Here is a 21,071-nt window from a genome sequence, read left to right as displayed (position 1 = left end):
TAAATGTTGATGACAAAACAATGTTTTCAGTAGCTTTAAGACATAATATCCCTTATCTATAAATTCCCAGGTCCTGAGTATTCTAAATAATAGAGTCTATATTTATTTATCTATATTTATTCTATATTTATACAGACAGCTATTAATGCATTAACACAGAAGAAAAGTTTAATCATCTGACCATCAATATCTTTTTATGTAAAAATATCTGAATATCAAATACTTTTTATTCCGGTGATCTTGTAACTGATTAGAGATACTGATGAATAATCGGAAGACCTACAAGGCTGTTGCGTAGTATACTGTATATTATTTTTGTGTTTCAATCAGATGGAATGAATCTGATAGTACAGTATAAAACATTATCTCTACGTCACAGATAATGAAGAATCTGTTGCAGATTAAAGGGACATGTAGTACATTTGCAATGGCAAAATCAGTGCAAATCTAGGTTGTTGGCAACTATAAAATAATGTAAATTATAATCAAGAGGCAAACGAGAAGGGCTTAAAATTTTAAAAGGTTAATTGATACCATGACAAATGTCAATGGTATCAAAACCCAATTTTAAACTTTCTTTTTCTTCTTTGTGACCCTCATGTTACTAGAAAAGAAACTCGCTGTGTACTGTATTATGAAGATGTTCATTCATGCAGTACATTGTATACAGTATGTAGTAGTAGTAAACTGTAGTGATGGGCGAATTTATTCGGCAGGCGCGAATTCGCGGCGAATTTGCGCGATTCGCGTCCAGCGAATAAATTCGCGAAACGCCCGCGAAAATTCGCCGAAAAAATTCGCCCGCGTCAAAAACGGGCGCCGGCGTCGAAAAACGGGCGCCGGCGTCAAAAACGAGGCGCAAATTCGCCCATCACTAGTAAACTGACCTTGTTGGTATATGCAGAGGAGCTGTTTCAGTTATCACTACTAAAAACAGTTTTGTGTATTGCTCTGCATTACTGCATGTGCATTATGAATGCAAACTCTGTTGGGAACGTGGTCAATTTTACCTCCTGCATTAAGTATTTTTATGTTTAATATATACACCTATCTGTTGTACATAGTTGCAGAATATGATGCTGCTTTATAAACCTATTTAATCATATCAATAATAATAATCATGCAGCAATCTTCCATAAATAGCATAATATTAAACTGGCTACCAGAAGATTTTAGTACACCGAATTAGAGCGAATGAAATTCTGAAAGACAAAACAATAATAAAGAAGAAGTATGCCAATAGATACAGAGGTATTTAAAGAAAGATATGCAAATAACAAAAGAAATTATAGCTTATTATAAAAGTCAATGAAAACATACAAAGCTAACATAAGAACCTCTGTAGTATTCCTAGGCAAAGGGCATGGCAAGAAGTTTGTATGCTATCATATTCTCACATGGCATAAAGATCTGCTGTTAAACAAACACGCACACAATTTTAAAATATTTTGATTAGTCTTTTTTTTTTAAAAAAAAAAAATCAAACACTTTATTTATTTATATCACTGTAAAATATTGGGACCACTTTCTACTGATGGATTGATTGACTGAAGGATCCACTGTCGCCAGTGTAGGGTGTTTAAAACAAAAACCAGTTCCATCAAACGCTTGCATGGTTTCTATTGAGTAACTGCTTGATTCTCACAAGTTCTTCCATAATTCTTCCTTGTGTTTCCAACTTTTGTGTTATTTCATCAGATAGATATTTCATCTGCACTGTTAGGAAAAAGAGCCAATATTATTATTTGCATCAATAATATTATATTTTTAAATTGATGTAACATATATGTTTTCCATATAGTTCTAGCTTTTGAGTTGATATTCATGTAGAAAGGAAATTCCCTTTTATAAGAAAATGCAAATAAATAGATACATTCCATCTTAACTGTAGTTTCCAGTATTTACTGCGTGATTTCTTTGTGTATGCCAATGAATAATTAGTACAGGTTTGGGTTCTATTATCCAGAATGCTTGGGACCTGAGGTTTCCCAGGGTTTTTTTTCTGTAACTTGGATCTCCATACCTTAAGGGGCAGATTTACTAAAGGGAGAAGTGGCTAACGCTAGCGTCAATTTGCTAGCGTTACTGCATGCAGGGACATTGCCAATTCGCTTAGCGCCAATTCGCTAGTGAAACAGACTGGCACTAGTGGTCATTCGCACTCTAACGCCAGGTGACTTTTTGCTCTGGCAAACGGCCGTTACTTTCACCAGGGTTGCCTTTGCCACCTCAGACCAGACGAAGTGCATTAAAGTAGCTAGATCTTCCTCAATCTTCTGAGCCAAAAATGCATCAAAGTCCAAAACAGGCTGGCATCTTTTCCTTTTTCAGCCTGATAGCCTGCAAAAGACCTAACAATTTTTTTTGGATAACCGGTTTCCCTCATACATTTGCAAACATATGGAACATTAATTTTACAGTGGGCACATGTATAAGGCATTAGATTAACTATTGTCTGTATTAAGGTTCCCTGGACATATGTTTTAAAAATTTTAATTTGTAATTATACGCACCAACATTTAACATAAAGATGTCCATACAATTTTAAATTTCCTGCCCTATGCAAACTGACCTGAGCGCAAAATCACTAGCGAAGTTTCGCTAGGCAGAAATGAACGATAGCACATCTTCACTATCAAATGCTCACATTGTCGAAGTAACACTAGCGAAAAGTTGGCCACATCGAAATTCTGCATTTGTGAATTGGCGTAGTCTGAGCGCATTTGCGCCTGGCGAAGTGTTGCGATGGGTGCGAAATGGTAGCTGGCGACAATTCGCCCTTTAGTAAATCTGCCCGTAAGTCTGGTAAAAAAAACATTGAAAAATAAAAGGGGTTATTTATCAACGGTCGAGTTTCTGAGGTTTGAGAAGTTTTTTCTACCTCGAATAAACTTACAACTCAAATGTTTTCTGATTTCAAGAAAAAACCTGAATGTAAAAAACGTGACTGAATGCAATCAGGGAAAAAAAACATGAAATTATCGAGTTATAGGCTAAAAAAACCTAGAATACCTAAAATTTATTGTGGTTTCAAGAGCAAACCACAGTAAAAAACCCAAAAGATATGAAGTCAAAAAACATCTTTAAATGGTTCAAAGGACTTCTGCTTGACCTTAACAGGTTTTAGTTCGAGTATTTTTGGATTCTGGCTTTTATCAGCTTCTGGGCATCATAAATCTCAAAAAAATCAAGTTTTTTTGTGAAACTAACCTCAAATTTTTCGGGAAAAAACTCGACTTTTAATAAATAACCCCCTAAATAAACCCAATAGGCATTATTTTGCCACCAATATGGATTCATGCGACTGTTGTACCTACTCAAATTTGACTCTATGAGAGTTGAACCATGTGTAATTCAGAGCTTTCTGGACAACAAGTTTCCAAATAAGAATATATCTGTACCAATAAACTAGGCATTTCAGCTACAGTTTTCTGATACTTGTAGTAATATTTAGGGTCAGATGTATCAAAGTGTGAGATAAGAGCTCACCACAGAAATACACCTATAGCATTTTTAGAAGCGTATCTATTAAATGGTGAACTCTAATATTCAAGCATTGCTAAATATGCTTCTAAAACTCCAATAGGAATGAATAGAAAGTGGGTGAGTTTTTCTGTGGTGAGCTCTAATTTCACACATAAATCTGCCCCTAAATGTTCTCACCAAAGCCTTTTGCATCCTATTTGAGATCTATATATGCGTTAAGGTGGCCTGGCTGTCCCTTCTTTAATAAAGGACATGTATGAAAACTCTCATACCCCCATTTAACAGGGTTACATTTTCCTTCTCTTTTTAGATGAGGTCCACTGTTAGCATATGTATAAATTTAATTACTTTTCTCATTTATATAAATTAAAAGTACAGTTCTAAAACATCAACCTAAATTAATTTGTTCACTAAAATGACAGAGAAACTTCTGAATGTTTCCATAAATCTAAAAAATAGATACTGACTCCCCTGTGGTATTAATGGCAGATATTTATTATGCACAAAACACTTCTCTCATGCTTCGCTGGCCCTTTAAAAATCCCCTCTTTATGCAACTAGACATTGAAAGTTTATCCATCGGCTCAATAGCTGTTGGCTTTCCAAGCAACTATATAGCCTGGTATAGTGGTCAACGACCAGAGAAACATTCCACATGTAAACATGTCAGCCTACATAATTAAGGGTAATAAATAAATAACAGTTCATCATTTGCCTTAAAGGAGAAGGAAAGGCTAAAAGTAAGTAAGCTTCATTAGAAAGGTCTATATAAATACACCAGTAAACCCTCAAAGTAATGCTGCTCTGAATCCTCTGTCAAAAGAAACACTGCATTTCTTTCCTTCTTTTGTGTACACATGGGCTTCTGTATCAGACTTCCTGTTTTCATCTTAAACCTCCAGGGCACGTCCTTGAGCATGCTCAGTTTGCTCCTTTCCCCTCCCTCCTACCCTCCCTGCTGTAATCTGAGCCCAGAGCTATGAGCGAGCAGGGAGAGACTCAGGCAGGAAGTGATGTTACACAAGCCAATATGGCAGATGCTATCCTAAACAAACACAGAACACTTCAAGAGCTGTTTACTCAACAATGGTAAAGCATTCTGCAGAATAAATATAGTGTTATGGCTTGCACTATTGTGGGTAATCTATTGACAATAAACTGCTCCAGTAGATTTCCTTCTCCTTTAATAAGGTGAGGAGTGATGTATAATCAATGAACTTGTAATTGTTCAGCTAACTGAGCTGAAGGGAACACTTTGGTGAAATACATTTTGATATACAGTATGTTTAAAAAAAACATCTTCCAAGCAAACTGAAAATCCGACATTTTTTAAATTTTTACATTTACTGTTTAGCTGACTAGTTTGGAAGTGTGAGGAAATCTCTCAGTAGTTTAGGAGCTCCTGTATGGCTCATATTACACTGCAAACACAGCAGGTTTTGAGATCTACCTTTCACTGCCAACTTCAAGGTCACTGAGGCATCTCAAGGAACTCCATGTACAACATTGTTCCAAGTAATGTCCTCATTAATCACAAGAACGCATCTTGTGTCCTTCAGCAACTTTTCTGTCTAATGACAAATAGTCTGAGATCTGTATTCTTTACTTTTATTTATGTTGCTGTGTCATAGCATCTCTCGAAAAGACAGCAATTGGCCTTTTGAACAGTGATGATATATCTTTGACTCCCATTTAAAAAAAACTAAAAAAGTTTATGACTGGCTAAATCTGGTGAAGTATAGAACCATTTATGGTAAGTCAACCCCATATTCTCCTGGCACTAAATTCAAACAAATGATGAAACATTTGTTACAGCTTACTTCTTTTGCCCTATAATTCCATCAAAACCTCACATCTAATTAAATTGAGCTTGTAGACCCTATGCCAAGTCAATGCAATGCAAAAGATCTGTTCCAAACTTTTCATTTGATGCAGGGCTTTTGTCATATTTTAGTCCGGTTCATCTCACAATTGCTCTTTTGGTGGTTTCCTCATCATAGAAAACCAAATGCATTTACTAAAGAGATCTAGTTAGTATTTAAGACTTTGCATGTGGCCAGGCATTACAGACTGGAAGATATTAACTGTTTGCTAAGCATTATGCAGTCAGCACTTTCCCATGTGATCTGTATAGGCCTCCCTGACCTCTTCATCTGAAGGCTGAAGGTGCCATTAAAATAGCACGCCAACAATAAATAGGTTAGTGTCTTTTATTAATCTTCTTGACTTTGACCTGAATGGAAAAAGTCCTATTCTGTTTAAGAAAGCTGTTTATCCTAGAGAGCCATGAATAACATTTGCCATTGTTAAAGTAATTTTGTCAGGGGAAAGAATGTTTTCTTTACAAAACACATCAATAATAATGCTGCTCCAGCATAATTCTACACTGAAAATTGCTTTTCCTAAAGAGCAAATTGTTTTTTATTTCATTTTGAAACTTGACAAGGGCCTAGACATGCTGTTAGTTTCCCAGATGTCCTCAGCCATATGACTTGTGCTCTGCAGTCATTCTTTACTGCTGCACTGTAATTTGCAATGATGTCACTCCCTTTTCTCCCAGCAGCCCATCATCAGAACAATGGGAAGGTAACAGGATAACAGCTAGCTTTCTAATTCTAAAAATACTCCCATATGAAAACAGGACTCATTAGTAAAAATCCAAGTCCAGCTAACCAAAGTTGTAACTCCTTCAGTTACATTGAGTAGGAGAAACAATAACTTATCTGAAAGTAGTTCTATTGTGAAGTGCTGGCTTTTTCTGAAAGAATATGACCAGGCAAAATACCACAAAATAACACCAATATTACAAATTAATTGGTTCATAAATACAATTTTAAATAGTAGAATGAATAACTTGCAATGTACACAGTGTAATTTAGCAATAAAAACTATACCATAAAAATAATAAAAAGATTAGCGTACTAAAACCCTGCATGGCTGCCTCCACCTCTACAAAGGAGTTTATATAAGTATGTAATTCTAATATTACAAATATTGGATCCATTATGCAGAAGCCTGTTATCCAGAAAACGTCATCATCATTGCAATGCCATTTCTCATTAGATTTAAACAAGTTTTCAGTTTTGACTTTGTTTGTATAATGCACGGTATTTGATGATAGCTAATGTAGCATAAATCAGTGTTGATGGGAAATCAGTCCTATTTTTTGTACTGTGTTGTATTTAAAATGTATAAATGTAAATGTATAAGGAGCCTTTTCATACTTTAGTATCGCTAGTTCTTTAAATGGCAGAGCATGTGCAAATCCATTCTTTCATGAATTTAAAATATTATTCCAAGCTACCCTATACCAATGGCTGCTTCACATACAAATTACAGGAGTTCTGTTTTTGAATGACAGTGATTATCTTTTCTAGGTTAACTCTATGATTACTATGGTGCCAACTGCCCTCTGTTCTTAAGTGATAAGAGATGCTGGAACGTTATTATTAGAATCTGAACTTGTATCCATTTTTAATTTAGATAATGCAGATCTGTATGTTTTTTCATTTTCTGTGTTAGAAGTAGAATTCTGAAACATTTTGTTGTAAGAAAATGAGAGGGATGCAGTATGTGTTTTCGTTCCATTTTAGTAGCTGGTAAATTGCTATGTCTGCAGCCTTAGACAGAGCTTGGCTTTATGCCCAGTACAAAACAAAGTTCAGCAAGCCCACAGCATCCCTGCCATTTTGCAGTTACATTTGGATGAAATATTCATACTTATTGCCTTATGTGCACAAGAAATTCATTTCAGTGGCTGCATTCCTATGTGCAGCAGGAACAGCTTTTCAATTACAGAACCAAATGCATTAACCACATTATACAAGTGTCACATAGCAGCAAACGCCTGACCCTTTCTTTGTGACAGTTCCATTTCCAAAAAAAAACATAATAATAATATTTCATGGTCTTCCAGTCTTCTGTTTTCATTTTTTAATATCTTGAAATTGTTCCATCACTTTCTAGCATCTTCCTTAAGATTCCACAACATACAAAATGATAAAAAAAAAGAGAAATAGATGATAGAAAATTGGACAGACTGATAGATTGCTAGAGTAGATCCATGTCTAGCTAGGAATAACAAACAATGTCTGTCTATCAGCATTTCTGAACCAATTATGGGCTCATTGTCTACTCATTTAAACAATATGAAAAGAACTATGGTATTATGAGGGATTTAGATTATAGATTATTAGAATTTGGATAAATTAAATTATCTGCAGCTACATGATTACTACTAAATAAGTGAACAATCATTGAAATGATAGGAGAACTGTATTTCACAAACATACAGTGGCGGAACTACCGGGGGAGCAGGGGGTGCGAGCGGGTCAGGGCCTGCACCCCCTCAGGGCCCCCCGGGCAGCCTGTGCGCCACAGAAAATGCAGCCGTATGGAGGGGGCGGGGCCCGGCTGTGCTTCACGCACCAGGGCCCGCCCCCCCTCTACTTACGCTACTGCAAACATACACACTAGTAGCTATATACTGTATATATACTGTATATATTCAAGGCTGCCATCAGAAATCATGGGCCCCATACAGCAAATTTTTCTGGGCCCCCTGGACCCCGCCTACCCCAGATCCCATCCCCAAGCCCCACCCAGGGCCCCCCTACAAATTAAAAAAATCATTGGTGGTCAGGGCCCCCCCTATAAGTTAAAAAACAAATCTATTGGCACCAGGGCCCCCATAAAAGTTTTTTTTAAAAATCATTGGTGGTCAGGGCCTCCATACAAGTTAAAAAAAATCATTGGTTATCCAGTACAAACAAAATCTAACAAAATAACTGCCCTTTGCACAAATCCTGCATTTAGAGAGACAGGATTTTGGGTTATTTTAATAGAGTGAGCTCTAATACATCTTCTAGGCAAAAGGAGATCTTTCGGATCTAACTGTCAATGGCAATCTGACACTAAGTCCTGCATGAAGAGAAACAGATGCTGAGAGAGGAATAGTGAAGATGAACTTGAATATTTCAGAAACAGTACAGAATTTTTAATTGATTGTATTTAGAAAGTTTCTTGACTCCAGCTGTTTGTCTTTTAGGCAGTTCAGAAGAGGCACCACGGCTTCAGCGCTGTCAAGGGGGGGCCTAGGGGGCCTTTCGAAAAGTGCAGCACAGCTGGGCCCCCCTTAAGTCCCGGGCCCGGTACAGGAGTATCGCATGTGCCCCCTGGTTTCGGCCATGTATATATTAGTATAAACCTATATATGTGTATAATAGTGAACCCTCGTGCCCTCCTTACAGATAGATGACGGTGAATAAATTGGTGAAACCACCGTGAAAATTCGCCGGCGTAAAAAAAAAAATGGATGCTGGTGTCAGTTTTTTGGATTTTATCCGTATGTTCGCACACTCAAAACAGACACAATTTAGAGAAAGAGTGGTTCAAAAATATTTTTTACTTTTATGCAGAAAAAAGTATTTTACATGAACAACGCCATACAACACATGGCATAATTTATACAATATTAAAAATAGCATTCAATATCAACCACCCATTGATTATAAATAGCAAGCAAGATATCAACAAGGAGCGGATACACCTACCAGAAAAATGAGAATGGCCCCAACGTTTCGGCACCAAGGCCTTTGTCAAGGGGATTCACTGTTTTGAGTGTGCGAACATACGGATAAAATTAATTGGTATAGGTTACCTTCAGTAGGGGTAACATTTGTTCCTGCACCTCTTATTACTTTTTGAAAGTTTTGGTGTGCCCTCCATTCACTATTAATTCTGTCAGTTTTTTTGGACACTGGCGCAATTTCGCCAAAAACAGACGCCAGTGCCGTTTCACAAAATCTTCACCATTTTGCAAATTTTGCGGGAAATTCGCTAATTTTTTGTCGAAACGCCCCAAATTCACAGATCACTAATAAAAAACATTCAAATTTGTATGGCCCGATTTACTAAAATTTGGATTTCTTTTTTTTTCTGAATAGTATTTTTCTCTAAAAAATTCTCTAAAAAATGTTTTCTTAAAATTTGTCTAAAACTCTAAGGGGCCCTTTTATTAAAACTTAAATTTATTTGGTCAATGTTTTTAAGGGGAAAACTCGAATTTTTCGTGGTAAAAAAAACTCTGTCAATGTCATGTAGAAGTCAATTACAGTCGAAGTCCCATAGAAGTCCTATTTTTTTTTTTTTTTTTAACCAGTCAGACTTTTAATGGTTCTTTTAATGGTTTTCAGTAGGGATGCACCGAATCCACTTTTTTGGATTCGGCCCGAACCCCCGAATCCTTCGTGAAAGATTCGGCCGAATACCGAACCGAATCCGAACCCTAATTTGCATATGCAAATTAGGGGTGGGAAGGGGAAAACATTTTTTACTTCCTTGTTTTCTGACAAAAACTCACGCAATTTCCCTCCCCGCCCCTAATTTGCATATGCAAATTAGGGTTCGGATTCGGTTCGGCTGGGTAGAAGGATTCGGCCGAATCCTGCTGAAAAAGGCCGAATCCCGAACCGAATCCTGGATTCGGTGCATCCCTATTTTTCAGATTTTTTCCGTAACTGTCTGAAAACTCACATTTTTAGATTAGATATAGAGTTTTCCATTTTGGAGGAATAAAGTTTAATCATGCTTTCAAAAATCTCTAGTACCACTAAAATTCAACCTTTAGTAAATGGGCCTCTGAATATACAGTATATATATATATATATATATATATATATATATATATATATATATATATATATACATATATATATAATATTGTTTTGCTACCAATATGGATTCATGCAACTGAATTACTATCAAGACAAGGCGCTGTTTTTTGAATGCAGAGAAAAAAGAAATCAAGTGAATTCTATTTTTTTCACCACCTGAACAAGCCTCTTAATTTGCATTAACAAAAATATATTTTGGTTCTTAAAAGTTTAATCTTTTTTAAAGAATACTGTTTGCTCCTATTCTGGGTTTTGGATCTATCCATGAATATTCTTTATCTAAGGCTCAAATGATTTCTTAGACACTGGAGTGTGTTGTAAATTATTTATTAAAACTTGAATTTTCCTCATTGTTTTAAAAATAAAAATTCAACCTAACTCCCAACTACAATTTGGCTTATTTTACTAAAAAATCCAAACAAAAATTGTATGTGCGGGAAAAAGTTGCAACAATTCGAATTGTGCGACTTTTTTGAATTGTTGCCCAAAAACCACAAATGTTTTGGATTTTCAAAATCAACATCAAAATGTCCAAAACCCACACAGCTCATGAAGGCAAGGGACATTTTCCAATTGTAAAAGGGACTTCTACATGATTTCGACAGGTTTAGCTGGAGTATTTTCGGATTTGTATTTTTCGCAGCTTTGGAGTATAATAAATCTTGGAGAAAAAAAATTTTCCTCAAAAAAATGTGTATTTTTTTCCCTTAAAAACTTTACCAGAAAAATGCAAGGCTTTATAAATAGGCCCCTAAATATGTAACAGTTACATTGTGGATTAGCAAAGTTACTATTGTCCTCGACACAGAACAACTGGGAGAAAGTAGGTCCAAAAGGCTCTGGAATATGTCTCATGCAGCTCTCTGCAAAAAACAATGCAGTAATTGAAAGGCTTAGGGCTTTATGTAATGAATCAGACATATTAATGCTTCACATGGGCTATGGAGGGTCTGGAAATGTTGCTTTGCTGATAGCTATGTTTATGATTTGAAAATTGGTGATGAAAGTTCTTTATTAAACCCTTAAACTTTGCTATACATACCTAAGAAATAGAATGCACATGATGACAGCATGACAGTAACTAGTATCATCAAGATTATTAGAATAAGGATGGACCGTTTTGTTCTTGTAGTCTGGGACTCCTGGTGCGGCATATTTGTGCCTTTCCCTTCAACTTCTGTTGTAAAAAAGAAAGAATAATAATACTGTAGTAAAAGTAGAAAAATATACTATACTGCCCACAGTACAAGGAGAAGGCTAATGATGTTCCAATAAAGCTGAAACTCTAAAATTATGGACAGAGTTCCTGTGAAATTTTATAAGGGAACATTAAATTATATATGCATTTATAACCAGGCAAATCCAAGTGTGACCTGTATTTCAAGCAGACAGTGTATCTAGTGAGCACTGTAATAACTTATGGAAGTTTTCCTATAGAAATTTGCCGAATGAACCAAGAGAAATAATATTGATCAACTGTCAAAGTGAAATGTATTCTGAAAGGTAACAGTAATTAACCCTCAACATTTCTTTACTGCATAGTCTGGGAACCTTTTTTTGTTGCTCCAGGAGAAGAGGATGACATGTGCTGCTACTGTTGTGATATGGTAGCTTTATTTGCTGTCTTTGTTTAGTCATAGCATGGACTTACGCAGTATATCTTGGCTGTCACCAGTGCAGAGTTTTAGCTTGTTCAAGTTATTCAAAGAATCAGCTGCATACAATTTCCCATCTTCATTTAATGTCTGGAAGTCATTGCTCAAAGAAGTATTCATTGCACCTGCAAAGTAAATGTGCAGACTAAAGATACTTTGCAAGGTAAATAATAATAATAATAATAAGGCACTGCGATATTCAATTCCCCTAATGCATTCCATTTATTTGCCTTAGCAATTGTTCTACCTGGTGCTTCCAAAGCAAGTCTTAGAAACAAGAACCTGAATAATAGTCTTGTTCCTTAAAGGGATACTGTCATGGGAAAAATCTGACATGGGGCTAGACTTATTGTCAATTTCCCAGCTGCCCCAAGTCATATGACTTGTGATCTGATAAACTTCAATCACTCTTTACTGCTGTACTGCAAATTGGAGTGATATTACCCCCTCCCTCCCCCCCCCCCAGCAGCCAAACAAAAGAACAATGGGAAAGTAACAAGATAAACGCTCCCTAACACAAGACAACAGCTGCCTGGTAGATCTAAGAACAACACTCAATAGTAAAATCCCATGTCCCACTGAGACACATTCAGTTACATTGAGAAGGAAAAACAGCAGCCTGCCAGAAAGCATTTCTCTCCTAAAGTGCAGGCACAAGTCACATGACCAGGGGCAGCTGGGAAATTAACAAAATGTCTAGCCCCCATGACAGATTTTAAAACTGAATATAAAAAAAACTATTAACTGATTATTTTTTATTTTTTTTTAAAAAAATTTCCCATTACAGTATCTTTTTAAGAGCAGAAGTGACATGACATCCTTCATTGGCTTCTTTGGAGAAACTGCTGAATATCCACTATTGGGGCATAGCGGTAAATTTAGGAACTGCTCTACATCTAATATTTTAGTTATATAGTTAAAGGAATAGTAAGTTCTGTATAAAAATAAAAACTGTCTAAATAGATAGGCTGTGCAAAATAAAAAATGTTAGCCAGAAATATAATCTCTAAAGGCTGGAATAGCTGGATGTCTAAAATAATAGCCAGGACACTACTTCCTGCTTTGCAACTTTAACTCTGAGTTAGTCAGCAACATCAAAGAGATACTGACACCAGAAATTAAACTCTTTTTTTACATCTATCATAATATTGCCTTTGAAAGCTACTTATAACTTTGCCATAATGTATTTACACAATGCTTTTACATTACCTGTCTGCCTTAAGCCACTGATTGGTTACTGTCTGGTAACCAATAAGAGAGCTGCAAAGCAGGAAGTTGGGTTCTGGCTATTATCTTAGACAGCTTTTATAGATGACATTTTTGGCTAACTGACAATATTGGAAACATGTTTTATTTTGCACAGCCTATCTATTTACCCAGTTTTTATTTTTATACTGAACAACAGGTTAAGGAAAATACAAAATGTAAAAATATATTGATTGCTTGAACATAATGATTTAAAAGAGGCCATAGTTAAAAAGTATGTGGCTCCCTGGATTCTCCCACAATTGTACATCTGCCTCTTAGAATAATGGGATGCTAATTGTTTAACCAAGACACCGCATCTTCAAGGGCATTAAATGCTAGCATATTTTATTTTCTTGGTTTATATATTATTTCGTCGTTTTTGAAGTATTGGACTTATTTTAATTTTTAAAACGAGACACTGTTGTCTCAGGATTCTGAAATCTTTAGATCAACAGGCTTCTGTTGCCTACCATGTCTGTTATAGGATTTTTGAGGTTGAGAGCTTTGTTAGACGTTTTATACAGTACAGACAAGTAGGGATGTCGCGGACTGTTCTGCGGCGAACTTGTTCGCGCGAACATCGGCTGTTCGCGTCCGCCGCAAGTTCGCGAACGTCGCGCGACGTTCGCCAATAGGCGTTCGCGTCAAAATCGTTCGACCATTCGACCATTCGGTCGCTAAAATCGAACGATTTTTGTTCGATTCGAACGAAAATCGTTCGATCGAACGATTAAAATCCTTCGATCGTTCGAATCGAACGATTTTCGGATGTTCGAAGTTCGCAAACTGTTCGCATTTTTTGCCGGTGTTCGCGAACGGCGTTCGCGAACACATTATCGGCGGTTCGCTACATCCCTACAGACAAGCAAGAGTGCATTATAAGGAGACAATTCAGTAGAAACCAAAATACTGCAGAATAAGAATTTTGAGTGGATTTGCAGAATCCTTATTGCAGTGAGCGTAAATGCCTTTTAAATGAATATGTTTTAAGAGCTTTAAAGTGTATTATGTATTCATTGCTGCATATTGATTTTTATCTGAAGCAAGCAAACAACCGATATTTCAAAGCCATATGCCTGAATACATTTCATAAAACAAGTGCTGAAAACTGACAGCAGCCCTTTGATTTTATTCTCCAAATATAAACAGTAGAAAGAATTACACAGGAAGACACTTGAATGGATATTTTCCCCTGATCCCTAATGTATTCCTTAGCCAATACGAACGCTTTCGCCAGAAATAAAGATAAAGTAGGCATTTACGTTACTGGCTCTACAAAGCACAATGAATTGAGATCAATATGAGATATCAGAAATGATTAAAATTCCTCTCACTGGTAATACTCTCCATGGGTTTCATTTGAAGGTTATGTATAAGAATATAAACATTTCTAGATTTATTAATGCAGGTTATTTATGTAAAGGAATCAGTTTGAAAAGGAAATGTTTCTTACTATTTCAGCACAATAACAAATACCTTTATATATTTGTCCATTGGTATCATTTAGTTCATACTGAGCTTCTCTTTTTATTCCCTCTCCATGACAAGTAGAGCCCCTGCAACTGCAGACCTTTGTGCTCTACTCCATATAAATGCAAAGTCTACATTGGCACCAGTGGGCATTCTTGTTTTGGCAAGCACCTTTAGGATTATCCTATATATGTGTAATCCCCAACCAGTGACTTGTGTGCAACATGTTATCTCCGAGTGGTCTCAAGCAGGTGTTCATTATTTAATTCCTGGCCTAAGGTGGCCATACATGGGCAGATTTAAATTGGTGATTAGACCAATTCTGCAGCTTTTCTGGCCATAAATTGGGCAGGTTTGATTTTCCTGTCCGATTGAGGACCGCATTGGTTCCTTGTCCTGTCGACGCCTATTCCCGTCATAATCTGATTATTATTAATTATTATTAACATGTATTTATATAGAGCCAACATATTTTGCAGCATGTTTGGCCCTAGGGCTGAATGTCCGGATTAGCATGATATTGTCCATCTTTGGTGAGTAAATCAGAGGGAAGATCCTTACCAAACGAGCGAATCTTATAGTGCATGGCCACCTTAAGTCAGTAGTTGCCTCAGTCATCCTGCTATAGTTCGCATAACCTTCAGGACAGCAAACAACTTTTAACTTTAACTGGCTCTACATGTTTCCTTAAATCTTGAGATGTATTTTTCTATATGGAAGCCAGACATTGCTAGTATTTATTTTGTTGCTGTTTAAAAGGCACCTGTGCAATTTGTGGTAGCATTTATCAAGCAGCCGCAGCAATGACTCACACCTCAGTGATAAACAAGTGTTTGGCTTCCGGTTCTAAAAATAAAGCTTAAAGCTGTAAACTGACAGAGAAGTAGGTCATTAAACAGATTGCTCCTAGCCCCCGAGGACCTTCACTGAACCTTTTAACTCCAGTGACACTTTTATAAACAAACCTCTCACCTGTAGTTTAGTTTCAGCTTTAACATTGTCTTATGATACTTCATCTTTAATGGCATATTGATGCCAGAAGCTGAGTGTGTCAAAACCTGAGCTAGCCATCATTGTTCCTAAATCATGCCCACTTGCCCAGTAAAATAATTCCTTCTCCTTCTCAAATCTGTTACAATGTATTCTCTACCTCAAGTTTGGTTTTCAGAATATACAAACAACAGTCACAATCTTTTTTACTTACCTTAAACACTGTTGAAACATGCCCATTTTTTTGGTTTCTCTACCAACTAATGTTAATTAAAAGAGACATATGGGATAACTGAAAAACTCCTAATTTTGTAGGCAGTAATTAATACAATATGGTGCTGGTTTTACTTTGGGCTAAAATTAATCATTATTTTTAAACATGCCCCCTTTATTGGAGCTCCATATAGATATACTATGACTGGACAAGTAGGGTTCTTGGAAAATGCACTGGCATCATACTGGCTTTAACACTCCACGAACAGTGTTACATGCACAAATGAAAGGAGATTACTATCCATTAAATGCAGAGGTTATAATCAGGAACATAACAAATTCGATTTTTGGAAGGCGCACACCCATTTTAAATTCAATTGTGAGGTGCTAGTCCTGCGGAGACCGCCCAAATGAAGTCTCCTAAAGATCAATATAGAAATAGATATAAGGACAAGGCAAACATTTATTAAATCACAAAAAATACACTTACATATTCAGCTATAGTCCAGTAGTGGCCCTACGCGTTTCGACCACACAAGTGGTTTTCATCAGGGGCAAAATCCATAAATTATTGCAAAAAGGATAAAAAGGCAGAACGAATGTGCACATTTAGCAAGTTTAAATACCTTTAAGATACCCTCCATAATCAGGAACATAACACATAGGAAGTCTCACAGTGCCCAGTAGATGGAAGATAAATATATATCACAAATGACCCATGAAATACCAATGCCATAAATGTCAAAGTAAAGCTTCAGCTTGTAAAGATCACAGGGGACCCAAATCAAAGGAGATCTTAAAGGCAAAAGACCAGAGAGGTCAGCTTATACCAAAGTCATGTGTTGACATTATTCTTAAATAAGTAAATGATTTAACTCACACACTACATTTGGGGGCATATTTATCAAGGGTCGAATTTTGAATTGAAAAAACTTCGAAATTTAAATTTAAAAAGATCAACCGAAATCAAGTAGAAGTTTTTTTGGGTCGAATAGGTCCGTATTCGGCCGAATTCGAATTGTTCGAATCAAAGGAATAGCGCATTCGATTGAATTCGATTCAAAGTTCCCCCCCCCAAAAAAAATGTAGTTTTTTCAAAGTCCACCACTTGACTCCAGAATTATGCGCATCATTACAAGTGCCATAATGGCCCCCTGTACAGTGAAGATGTAAATATCACTCTCATTGCACACCAGGTGAGAGATGAGTTCATATAAATAAACAAGCTACTGACTCACATGTATTATGTAACCAGTTCAACTTTGCTTCCTTCTTCACCTTATCATTTTAGTCGTATTTAATAGTTGAATTATCAACTCCCAGTGTTGTTAAATAGTGTAGTGCTTGAATCCATGCTGAAAAAACTCTCCATTGTTTTATATTATTGCGAAGTGTTATTTTGCAACGATTAACCCCCAGTAACCCGTGAACAATAGTGCATAGCTAAGCATGACCCTGGTACCCGTATCAACAAAATAATAATGGCATGGTACAAAATAGCTCAATAATAACTCTGATTAACAAATGCCTCTTTCCTCTAGTCTAGAGGTCTAGAGGTTCTAAAATGTCAAACAGAAAATGATTGCCATGCTTGTCTGAGATGATGGGCATCTGGAAGGGTTTAGAAGGGATTTATGTATAGTATTTAGAGAGGTGATATAAAATGGATATTTTAGATTGAACATTTCAATATTCCCTTTACACCATTATACCCTCCTCAAAAAATATGTTATCAGTCCCTTACAGGGTCTTTGAAGTTCAGCAAAACAGAAATCTGTGTATCGTTTCTCAGCGAATTCATACCCAGCTTTAATTACAGTCCCTCCTCCCTTATAAATTCTTCCAATTATAATGTTGTAATTAGATCATTTAAAGCACTTATTTCACTTCAGAAAATCTAATTTTTATCATTATCATCAGCTTATTAAAGTCCACTATTGCACAGTAAACTCGCTGCCATTCTGTGTTATTAAGCACTTAAGGTTTTCCTTTCAACCGGATTGCAGTGTTTAATTAAACAGAATCTTTTTTTACGATGAAATTAATATACTTGTTCAGATTTCTAAATTAATTGAATATGCTCATTTAACTAAAGTATGTAGTAAATGAATGTAGTCTTGCATATAACTACAACGAACCCCCCATGTATTTCTTGGTTCTCCAGTTCTGTCCCCCTTGGATTCATGTTGTGACTTCATCCTTTGCTCACATCGCATTGAGAAAAACATGAAGCACCTGCTGTGCTGTGACTGATACACAGCCTTGTGCAAGATGTGATAATAATGCTATACATGGCGGAAGCAATATGGTTGAACCCGAGGTATGAATATTAATAAATGTGACCCCCCCCCATATGTCACTTTTTGTGCTATGAGATACTGCAGATGAGGGAGATCAAAAAGATGATGGAATCGGAAAGTATTTCATATGTGCAGTGATTAGAGCACTCTATAGGGGGCTTTTCTTAGAGAAATACTCACCTCCAGTAAGGTGATAGGTGGTGCCCTTTAAGCCTGTTACAAAGCAGCTGTTACTACGGATACATTAATAATAATTAATTGCCGAGATTTCTGTAATGAAGCTAAAAAATGTACATATTTCATCTAATGTTAACATTGGAAATATGATCTATCTTAAAAAACTAGAAGTAGAGAACTTAAACCAATTCATTTTTAAAGGAGAAGGAAAGGTTAAAATGAAGTAAGCCTTATCAGAAAGGTCCACCTAAATGTGTACTAAAAACATGTATACAGGAGTAAAAGGCTCACCTCTGTCCATTCACTGGATGGGGTGTGGGGGTGTGTGGGTAAGCGTATAAGCCCTTATGAGACAAAGGGAGAAAGTTTAAAGGGATACGGTCATGGGAAAACAGCAGTTAATAGTGCTGCTCCAGCAGACTTCTGCACTGAAATCAGTTTCTCAAAAGAGCAAACAGATTTTTTTTTTTATATTTAATTTTGAAATCTGACATGGAGCTAGACATATCAGTTTCCCAGCTGCCCCCAGTAATGTGACTTTGCTCTGATAAACGTCTGTAAAGAAACGAAAAAAAGACCGCTCTTCCCCCTTGGCCAGGTGCTCTGTCCACAGTGTCCCCACTGTAAGTACATCAAACACTCCACAGGCAGACAGCACTTCTGGACAATATTTATTTTAGTGAACTGCTGCAAACCGCCTAACGCGTTTCGGGATTAGATCCCTTAATCAAGAGCCTATGATTAAGGGATCTAATCCCGAAATGTGTTAGGCGGTTTGCAGCAGTTCACTAAAATAAATATTGTCCAGAAGTGTCATCTACCTGTGTAGTGTTTGATTTGCTCTGATAAACTTCTGTCACTCTTTACTGCAAGTTGAAGTGATATCAGCCTCTCCCCCCCCAGCAGCAAAACAATGTGAAGGTATAACTAGATAATAGCTGCCTGGTAGATCTAAGAACAGCACTCAATAGTAAAATCCATGTCTCACTGAGACACATTCAGTTACATTAATTATAAGACATTATTATTATTATAACAGACTGCCAGAAAGCAGTTCCATCCTAAAGTGCTGGTGCTTTCTGAAATCACATGACCAGGCAAAATGACCTGAGATGGCTGCCTACACACCAATATTACAACTAAAAAAAAAAAAATACACTTGCTGGTTCAGGAATTAAATTTTATATTATAGAGAGAATTATTTGCAGTAAAGAGTATAATTTAGCATGGGGGTTCCCTGCTTACCAAGAGCAAAGAACTCTCTTATTTCGTGGGGGAAAAGGAATCATTAAAATGCAAAATGAAAGCGGCTTTGATACATAGGAGACAGACTGCAGCTATGCAAGGCTATGGTTTTTACTGTCCTTCAGGACTGATACTAAAGGCAGGGTAAACAAAGTCACAGAAACAAAAGCATCTACAACTCTAAATCAACCTTTCTGAAGCACAATACATAAAAATGCTTACCTATATGTGATGTAATCAGTGCTAGAATAATGAGAAATTAGATGTCACCAATAAAGTAATGTTTAAACAGGGTGCATAGCAATCCCTTGTTAGACACACATCTTCCGGTTTAAAACAAGGGCAGATTAGCTTGTGTCTGGCACAATTCTGGCCTTACAGACTATATTTAGCCCACAGCTGCATGCTCAGGTTACCAGCCACAAAACACACAGGCAGCATAGCAATGTGTCTTTCACTAGCAAAACTGAAAATAGTTTCTTGAGATGAGGTTAGCTTGTATATAAGCATACTGCCAGCACCATGTACTAAACAGACAATGTGAAAAAAAGGTTTATTTGATTGAAGCATGTAATTGTATTCTGCAGTTAAACCGTTATAGCCACTAAGCATCCAATAGTGAAAGTGCAAAGCAGATGCTCACAGGAGCATATATTTTATTATTGCTAAATCCATTGTCTGCATAATATGCACCACTGTAGAGCCATCCAGAGGGAAGTAGTGTGATGCATTTGCTGTGGATGCTGATTATTATGTATTTTGTAGACACATATCACCTTTTCTATCTGTGATCCTTACCGGTTTTTATGCATCTCCAGGCAGGTGGGGGGGGGGGATCATTAAACGCCTAAAATCCTACATCACACCCCCATGTCTATGCCTTGAAAAGGATTATTTTTTAGAAAAAGTCAATGCGAAAAAACATTGCGACAAATGTGTTAATTGTGTGACTTTTTGAATTGACGCTCCAAAAACTCCACTTTATCCAATTGTCACACAGACAACTCAAATTTACCGGATGAAAACCAGAGCAGTTCACAATGTCAACAAACATCTTCAGACAACTGCCATTGACTTCTACATGACCTCCACAGGTTTAAAATGGAGTATTTTCAGATTTGGATTTTAAGCAGCTTCTCTAAAAATTAATTTAATAAGTAACCCCCTTAATGTTTAAGGGAGGCTTGCTTTTGCAGACTGTACCAGAAGCAATTTAAGAATCATACTTCCAAACCCCTTAAATAGGGGTTGTGGGATCACATGTAAGTTCATATTTAGTCAAGGACTTCCACACCATAGTGAGAACGTTTGTTATAGAAGCAGTCAGTGGATGAGTATGGCTTTCAGCAGGCCAAACTCATTAATAGCACATCATTCCAGGCCTGACCAATTAAAAACCAGATGTACTGCCAAATAGAGGCTCCTGTAGGATGCTAGTTCACAAATAGCCAATCACAGCCCTCGTTTGGCATCCTCAGGGACTTTTACCCCATGTGTGGCTCCCCAACTCTTTATACATTTGAATGCGGCTCACAGGTCGAAGGTTGGGGAGCCCTCAGGGCACAGAAGTTCATATAAAGCTTAACACTTCAAGGAGCTGGATTAAAGAAAAC

The 21,071-nt window shown here is 36.8% G+C and overlaps 1 protein-coding gene across 1 annotated transcript; it reads right to left on the bottom strand.

The window, feature by feature from the left end:
- Window positions 1-824: 824 nt before the first annotated feature.
- LOC108711130 (leucine-rich single-pass membrane protein 1) lies at window positions 825-21,069 on the bottom strand. The gene is made up of 4 exons (XM_018252540.2): window positions 19,681-21,069; window positions 11,812-11,940; window positions 11,203-11,337; window positions 825-1,716 (listed from the first exon to the last, which is right to left on the bottom strand). The coding sequence occupies exons 2-4, from the start codon at window positions 11,933-11,935 to the stop codon at window positions 1,601-1,603; spliced, it is 375 nt and encodes a 124-aa protein (XP_018108029.2). The 5' UTR covers window positions 11,936-11,940; window positions 19,681-21,069; the 3' UTR covers window positions 825-1,600.
- Between the last annotated feature and the right edge of the window lie 2 nt (window positions 21,070-21,071).

Source organism: Xenopus laevis, chromosome 3L (genome assembly GCF_017654675.1).
Source record: "Xenopus laevis strain J_2021 chromosome 3L, Xenopus_laevis_v10.1, whole genome shotgun sequence".
Lineage (NCBI taxonomy): Eukaryota > Metazoa > Chordata > Amphibia > Anura > Pipidae > Xenopus > Xenopus laevis.
This window is presented reverse-complemented; position numbering and strand designations above follow the sequence as displayed.